We start from the raw sequence: 8674 nt of genomic DNA on the forward strand, positions 1-8674 counted from the left end.
GATGAGATAACAAAAACAAAGCTCTTGAAGTAAATGATTAAAAGGAAGCACTTGTTAAGGAGACACATTTCTTTTCTTTGGCCAGAGGAATCTGATCCAAACATTGCACTGGTTCTCCTGATTGTAGGCATTATTTACTATATAATATTTATTATATATTGTGAAGGACAAATGCTTTTATGTATAATGTGTATATGGAGAAGCCCTCCTGTCCGTGTGATGATGGATGACGCTCATCCGTGTCACAAGCTCCTTTTACACGGTTTGTGTTGAGAATTTTCCAAGTGTTTGGTAGATGCTTTTGCGACAGTGTCGGTCGACCGGTGCCGCTCCACTTACGGCGGCAGCCGCGTTTCCGGCAGCGTGGGCGGTTTCCTGGCGGGGACGGCGCGCACGTGCAGGTACGGCTCGGTCCGTCCGTCTGTCCGTCTGTCTGTCATTCTTCAGGGAATGGCGCCAGAGGGGCCCGCTCGGCCCCGCGCCCCGGCTGCAGGCCCTGTGAGGCGCTGCGGGTGCGCGCCCGAGCCCGAGCGGCGGGGCCCATGGGAACCTCTCGGTGTTTAAGGAGGCCGAGCGGAAGGGCCGGAGCGACCCCCGATACCGCCACAGGCTGGGGGATGGACAGAGGGAGAGCAGACCTGCCGAGGACTTGGGGGTGCCGGTGGATAAGAGGCTGGGCACGAGCCGGCAATATGCGCTCACAGCCCGGAAAGCCAAACACATCCTGGGCTGCATCAAAAGCAGCGTGGGCAGCAGGGCAAGGGAGGGCATTCTGCCCCTCTGTTGCGCTCTGCTGAGATCCCACCCGGAGCACTGCATCCACCTCTGGGGACCCTAGTACAGGAAAAACGTGGAGCTTTTGGAGCGGGTCCAGAGGAGGCCACCAAGATGTTCAGGGGACTGGAGCCAGGCTGAGAGAGCTGGGGCTGTTCAGCCTGGAGGAGAGAGAAGCCTCCGGGGAGACCTTACAGTAGCCTCCCAGTGCCTGAAGGAGGCCACACCAGAGCTGGAGAGGGGCTTTTTACAAGGGCATGTAGGGGTAGGATAAGGGGAAATGGCCATAAACTGAAGGAAGGTAGGTTTAGATTGGGTATTAGGAAGAAATTCTTTACTGTAAGGGTGATGAGACACTGAACACGTTGCCCAGAGAAGTTGTAGATGCCTCATCTCCAGAAATGTTCAAGGCCAGGTTGGATGGGGCCCTGAGCAATGTAGTCTAGTGGAAAGTGGGGTTGGAACTGGATGATCTTGAAGGTCCCTCCCAACCCAAACCATTCTATGATTCTGTGATATTCTCACTTTGTGCCACTCCTTTGTGGGGCTGGAGAGCTGCACGGTCTTCTCCTGGAGTTGGAAAGCGTCATGTTCAACCCTCATACAAACCAGTGAAGAACATGCTAATCACTGCTAGTCACTTTTTTTTGCAGATAGGTGTTGCAGTAGATGACATGTTAGTTGTAAACTTGATTTTTCACAGGCTAAAACCATAGTACATTTGTAGTGAGTATTGAAAAGGACTAACAACTAAATTAACAAACAAGGCTGACAGGAGGCTTGAGTTTGTACAGCAAATCAAACATGAGATATCTTTTGCATTTAAAACAACTGATTTTTGTCCACAATCTAGGAGGCAGTAGAGGATGTCTTTTCGTGGCAGAGGAGGTGGAGGAGGAAGAGGAGGTGGTGGCTTCAACCGTGGAGGAGGTGGCGGTGACAGAGGTGGCTTTAATCGCGGCGGACGAGGTGGCTTTGGACGGGGAGGTGGAAGAGGAGGCTTCAACAGAGGCGGATATGACCAGGGCCCTCCAGAAAGGGTAGTTTGTAAGTTACATGGAGGGATTATATTTGTTTAATTTAGAATGACTGGTCCAAATCCTTAGCTTGTTTGTTCTTTATTTCAGTGTTGGGAGAGTTCATGCATCCCTGTGAAGATGACATTGTTTGCAAATGCAAAACAGAAGAAAACAAGGTGCCTTATTTCAATGCACCAGTGTACTTGGATAATAAAGAACAGATTGGCAAAGTGGATGAAATCTTTGGACAGCTGAGAGATTTTGTATCCTTCAAAAAATGTGTGATATGCAGTATTTATTTTTTTAAAAGTGAATTGGATATTAAATGAGATTTCTCTAGGATTTTAAAATCGTTCAGGGCTTGGCTACCAGTTATATGTGGACAGACACAAGTCTGGCTACAACTGTTAATGTCAATAGGTGCTCATTCACATTAAGTGCCTGTCTTAAAGCCTTTTTGATATGACAGGGTACTTTCAGTCAGGCAGAGGTTTTCACTCCGTACCAGTACTGGGACTGTGTTTTGGATCCATGGTGGTTTAAGTTGTTACTTTTTCTAGCTAACTGACCAAATTTTCTGCTATAGATTACTCACCCATAACAGAGTTGGATCAAGGGTGTGGGGTTTTTTTCCCTCTGCATTAGGGGACCTTGGTCATACTCCAGCTCATTATTTAATTATAAAGTGAGTTTATGCTAGGATGTCCTGTTGCTCATTGTCCAGTTTATTACTAAAAGTGGGCTTGTGCTGGGATGTCCTCTGTCAAACCAAGCTTGTTGACACAGGCACTGGGCCCATTGAGTTGTCACTGCCGGATTGACAGAATCCATGAGAAAAGTGGGATGCCTTGGGGAGTAACCCTATAACATGGCAGTAAGACTTAGCCTGTGTTGGTTTGTTGAGCATCAGTCACCAGCTATATGCATTTTCCTCTCCCACATGAAATGTGAAGTAAAACATGCAGGTTTTAAAGCACTTTCATGCTCTGAATGTAATAACTAACAGATCTGCTTTTTGTATGACAATTGCCTGAATTGCAAAGACTTGTTTTCTTCCTACAATAACATATGAAGCAAATACATCGCTGGATTTTGCAGCTCCTTGCTTCCCCATTTAATCTTGACTTTTAATTAAGCAGAGTTGGCCAGCAGCTCTTTTTGATCTTAGGAACTGCATCCCTAAGTCCTTGCATATTGGAGAGCCAACAGATTTGTACTAGAGTCCTTGTGGGATTACAGAGTCTGCCAGTTTCCTGTAGGATGAGGCTGGGCATGGGATTGGTCCAGCAGTCCCTGCTGGCTTTTACCTTCCCACAGCCAGGTATCCAGCAGCAGCAGCACTAGCAGAGCCCCTGCAGCATGTGAATTATTCTAGATAAGCCTTGAGGTCACCCTGAGGCTAAGGGGTTCATCACTTGCTATGCTAATTTGTTTTTTAAAATTATGATTTTATGTACTCTTTGCACTGTTGTGTTCTTCCGTATGCCTTAATACATGGAAGGAAAAAATTATTTTACCACAAAATACCGTATTGGTAACTATTAAAAAATTTGAGAGAAATTGGTTACAGTTTCTGCAGATCTTTAAGTTGCAATTGGGATGATTTTTAGCTTAATTTATAAAATACTAATTTAGAAAATGTCTGAATATGCCTTCTGCATAATAATAAAAATCAAAATTTCAAATGTTTTATTACTGCTATGCTCCTTAAAGAAACTAACAGTATTTTTCAGTGAAACTGTCTGAGAACATGAAAGCCTCTTCATTTAAAAAAATGCAAAAGGTGAGCCAATCTCAATAACAGCATTTTACTGTATGTCATCAGTTAGATAAATCTCGTCTATGTCAGCAAATAATAAAAGTTTTATTAAATTTTTAATAACTTTAAAAGCATATTGGCCTTTGTAAAAAGTCTTTTATTTCCTCTTACTTTTCAGTTTTGTATCTGTCTTGTTCTATTTCCCTGCCCCACAAGAAAAGATGTAACAAAAGAAAATCACACAAATATCTATATTTTAGTAACTTTATAACACTGTGATTTATTTCTTGTGTGCTTTCTGTATTTGGCTATTTGCAGAGGACAGTTTGACATAAAGGGGTAAGAGGAAATTGTGGGTATTTGTAAAGGGGGATATTAATGTGCTTTTCGGTCTTGGTATTTTGAAAGCCTAATGTAACTCTCTTCCTACAGTTTTACATTGATCCAGCAAAGCTACTACCTCTTCAGAGATTTTTGCCAAGGCCCCCTGGAGAAAAAGGTGCTCCCAGAGGAGGTGGTAGAGGAGGACGTGGTGGTGGACGTGGGGCAGGAAGAGGCGGTGGTAGAGGTAAGATCCCAAGAATGGAAGTTGCAGAATGTTGGAGTTATTTGGGATGGCATATCTTGTTTTCTTCATTTGTTTTGTGGGGTATTTGTGTTCTTTTGTTTTTTAAAGCTGCTGTTGAGTACCTGAATATCAACAGCTATATTGCAAAGAAAAATGTTACTCATGTTTCTGTTTGACTCAATAGAAAAGACAGTGATATCTTTCCAATGGCAAGACCAATGGCTAAATAACAGCTCCAATGCATAGGGAGGAGAGAATGCTGATTTATATCAAAGACAGAAAGTGCGACTACTAAGCAAACTTGTGGTAAAAGGTTGTAGATAATACACACTCAAAACTGTCAGTGAAATCTATACTTTTAGTATGTTTAGAGTCATAGAATCATGGAATATTCTGCTTTGGAAGGCACGCACAAGGATCATCAAAGTCCAGCTCCTGGCCCTGCACAGGATAGCCCCAAGAATCACACAGTGTGCCTGAGAATGTTGTCCAGACGCTTCTTGAACTCTTTCAGGCTTGGTGCTGTGACCACTTCCCTGCGGAGCCTGTTCCAGTGCCCAACCACCCTCTGGGTGAAGAACCTTTTTCTAATATTGAACCTAAACCTCCCCTGACACAACTTCAGACCATCCCCTTGGGTCCTGTCACTGGTCACCACAGAAGGTGCCTGCCTCTCCACTTCCCCTGAGGAAGTTGTAGACTGCAATGAGGTCTCCCCTCTGTCTCTTCCAGGCTGAACAGACCAAGTGCCCTCAGCTGTTCCTCATACAGCTTCCCCTCAAGGCCCTTCACCATCTTCATTGCCTTCCTTTGGACACTGTCTAACAGCTTTTTATCCTTATGTTCTAAAAATCCAGTCTGGATATCAAAATACTTGAAATGCAGTGTTTGAGAGAGGAGTGAATCACCTGGTGAATCTCATCCTCTGCTTTTTGAACATCATCTGCCATGTACTTACTCTGCAGTTAAAGCTGGAGTTTATTTTTTCTTACATCACAGTTTCTTGTCTGTTCTCCCTACCCTAGCCCTTTGCAGCAGGGCACAAGTGTTTCGAAGTGGTTTGGTTTGTTTGTTTGAACTAATAAATAATAAGTATTAATAATTGTAATCAGTTACTGGTTAATATATGTAATTAGTTTTGTGCTCTTGTGAAAGAAGTTAATTGTGGAGTTTTGTTAGTGTCTTTAGTATTTTGGACATGGTATATCAGATATCAAACAATACCTAAAATGCTGCGGATGGTCCCTAGAAGAGACAATTGAACTGGTAATTGTCCAGCAACTGACAGTTTCTGTTTTTTGTTGTTGTTCATTCCGTTTCAGAAGCTGTCAATGAAATTGTTATGCATAACAAAGAATATGCTTCTCAAAGGGTAATTTCTTTCTTATGTTTAGGAGGATTTGGAGGAGGAAGAGGTGGAGGAAGAGGAGGAGGAGGAGGATTCAGAGGAGGCAGAGGTGGAGGAGGAGGATTCAGAGGAGGAAGAGGTGGTGGAGGAGGCTTTCGGGGTGAGTGTGTGGTTTTTACTGTTCAGTAATAAGAATGGCTCCTGATTTCTAAAGCTTATAAATATTAAACAGAATGTTGTAATTTTTAATGTATTGTAGATGTTTATAGTTTTATGTAAAATGTTTCAGTGCATATTAGTAGCTTAAACCAAAGCACAGTATTCTGCATTTGTTGATGTGTGTATAAGAACATGTCAGATTTTTGCATTCAGAAAGGGCTGTGAGAACAGACAACAATGATAAATTACTTTATTCTATCAGCTCATTCAGTGTTACATATATAACTAATTTGCTTTAAATGCAACTAAGATGTGAACTGTTTGGTGTATTTTTCTTTCCTCTTAAAATAGGAAGAGGACATTAAAAATGGAGCCATGAATATCTCCCCGCTGTCTTACCATGTCATCTACAGAAGGGAAGAACCAGCAAAAATTTTTGTAAAGGACCCTGAAAAAGTTGTTTTTATAAAGAACTTGAAGGTGTAAGATGATGATTATTTTTACAGCTAGTGACTGCTGATCAACACATGAGGAGTGTAGCGCCAGGCGAAGAGCTGAAGACCACTCAGAATATATGGACACTTTTCTAACTAAGCCAGAATTCAATGTTATTCTTAAACTGTTTGTTTCTGACAAGCAGCAGTCAAAGCTTGACTTCGTGATGGAGTTTGGAGTAAACAGTCAATTGAAATAGGTTCTCGGAAGACCCTTCAGGTTCACTACATGCACATTCATCAGTGTGAACCTGTTACCTGTGCGTGACTGATTCCTAATTCTCATCCTCCTCTTATATAGAATCTTCTGGGTTGCTCTGAAATGGACATGCTGTTTAAACAACCTTTGTGAACCTTTTTTTATAAACTAAACTTAAATATTTTGTGTTGATAGATTTTTTTTTTTAAATACATAATAATGTATAAAAGAAAAGGAAGATAGCAAAGTATATTTTGTGATTTTTTTTGTACAAATCTCAATGAAAGCCAAAAGTGTTAAGATATGTGCTTCTTAGCAGCTGCTGTCTAATGAATAAGACAAGCTAGTACTATACTTGAGTCACCTAATTGTATATTAAAAAGCTAAGGGTTTTTAACCGTAGCTGCATACTCCCTTAGCTTTTTTCTTTTGAGGTTTTGATATCCTGGCACTGCACCTCTGTGGTGCTCTGAGCTTGTGTAGGGCTAAGATTAAATAGCCCATCATTGGGCTCCTCTACACACAGTGCTTTTGGTTATGTATTGCTTAAAAAAGGCATGAAAAAATCAGCATGAGTCTTTGGACTCTTTAAATGGATGCATTAGGATTTTTTGAAAGCTAGTGACTGTCTCTCCTTATGGACAGAGGAGACCAGGGTACCTCTCTACTCTTGAACTTTGGAAATAAAGTAAGGGGTAAAAAGTAGAATCTCTCTGGACTTCATCTGAAGCCAGGAGTATCTTCATAGATTCTCCTACCAAGCACTTCTGAAAAGGGATCTATAGAATAATGTATGTGCAAGTATTTCGAACATCTTGTTCCGTGTGAAAAGAAATACATTTCAGAACTGATTGTACTGTTACACTTTTTAATTGATGAATGCAGTACCAGGCAGATGAATTATATTAGCCTTCTGCTTAACAAAAAGAAACAGGTAGTTTTTCAGCACTAGAATTGGACAGTTACTGGTCATTTTAACAAATGCGACTGTTAGTTTTAATAGTCCCTGGAATGAAACTTGAAACAAGGTGGAAAAAAAATATTAAAGAATTCACTTAAGTGTGAACAGATGCAGCATAGGATAATAGGTAATAATATTCTTCAGCTTAGAAAACCCCACAAACATTGAATTTCTGCTATATCTGGTTTTGTGAGAAGAAACTGAGTCTACCGTTTAGCCACAGAACTATCTGGAACTGAAGGATTCCCATTATTTTTGTGGTATTGCTACAGTCTTAGCTTTAACCAGGTCAGTTAAATCCAGAATTCTCAGAATGTTCAGGCTTTTGTTGCTGTGCATTGCTAGACCTAAGTGACCTAGGGCATTGACTGCCCTTCAACTAGACAGACTCCTATGTGAGGAGTTACCAGTTGCATTTCAGGCACACCACATTGCAGTTGAACAATAGGGACCAAGTGCAGCTGCGGTTGTCAGTGCTTCTGTCCTTTGTAGCTGCATCTGCTGTGCTGTGTTCACTGATGTTTCAGTAGCTAGTTGTGGGCAGCTGACTCAGATTGTCTTTCCTTATTCATCTGACTTTGGAAGACTAACACAACACAGTCCTCACTCTTACACCCAAATTCATGCTCTGCTTTGCTATTCGCACTGCATGCTTTAGAGACATGTTTTTTCCTGGAGTATCAAAACATTCCTGCCATCCCTTTTGAATTGCATGTTGTGACAGCTGATGGTTTGGTTGCAGTCAGTGCCACCTTCCTGCGGCTCAGGACAAGATGTGTATGCTTTGGATCTCTCAGCAGATGGAGCAGTGAGTCAGCTTGAAGCACGGTGAGGCCAAAGCAAAGGCTTTGACATCTGTGTGCAGAGGGACTAAAGTGCAATATCCATTGCAGCTCTGTAGAGAAGGTTGGCCTCTTGATTATAGGGGACAGACTGCAGTCTTAACTGAGAAGTGCATGAGAATCGTTATGGTATATGGCCTATGCATACAAACAATGTTGGATGGATTTTATACAAATATACAGAGAAAATTTATAATCTTAGATCTTTTTGGAGGTTGTAGGATGTTAGGATATAAGAATGTCCTCAGTGATTGGGTGTGAATATGAGGAAACTAACTATTGTGTTTGTCATATAATGCCTTTTTTTTTTCTTCTCCACTGTGGGGAAGGATGGTGTTTGCCAGGCACATCCAGTCCCTCTCCTGCCTTGTCTTCTCGGTGCCATGACATGACCCTGCCCTCCTAATGTAAGGTGCTAACTGTAATGGATGAAAATTCAGTCTCTTAATAGACAGGTCTTGTCTGCAGTGTAATGCTGTAATGAACTAAAATACAGATTCTCTAATTTTATATGACACCTTCTCTCTGTCTTGAACTTTTATTCAAATCCT

General features: G+C 41.7%; 1 protein-coding gene across 1 annotated transcript; it reads left to right on the forward strand.

The window, feature by feature from the left end:
* Positions 1 to 284: 284 nt before the first annotated feature.
* Positions 285 to 8638, forward strand: GAR1 (GAR1 ribonucleoprotein). Its single transcript, XM_064652092.1, has 7 exons — positions 285 to 401; positions 1628 to 1821; positions 1902 to 2056; positions 3517 to 3576; positions 3985 to 4120; positions 5515 to 5628; positions 5979 to 8638. The coding sequence occupies exons 2-7, from the start codon at positions 1641 to 1643 to the stop codon at positions 5990 to 5992; spliced, it is 660 nt and encodes a 219-aa protein (XP_064508162.1). The 5' UTR covers positions 285 to 401; positions 1628 to 1640; the 3' UTR covers positions 5993 to 8638.
* The last annotated feature ends 36 nt before the right edge of the window (positions 8639 to 8674 follow it).

The sequence above is a fragment of the Pseudopipra pipra genome, chromosome 4 (genome assembly GCF_036250125.1).
Source record: "Pseudopipra pipra isolate bDixPip1 chromosome 4, bDixPip1.hap1, whole genome shotgun sequence".
Classification (NCBI taxonomy): Eukaryota; Metazoa; Chordata; class Aves; order Passeriformes; family Pipridae; genus Pseudopipra; species Pseudopipra pipra.

Bases quoted from the DNA above. Each gene is read 5' to 3' on its own strand.
- GAR1 (XM_064652092.1), top strand. From the start codon at position 1,641: ATGTCTTTTCGTGGCAGAGGAGGTGGAGGAGGAAGAGGAGGTGGTGGC. The intron at 2,057-3,516 runs GTATCCTTCAAA...AGAAACTAACAG, and splicing joins TTGGACAGCTGAGAGATTTT to TATTTTTCAGTGAAACTGTC. The intron at 3,577-3,984 runs GTGAGCCAATCT...CTCTTCCTACAG, and splicing joins CATTTAAAAAAATGCAAAAG to TTTTACATTGATCCAGCAAA.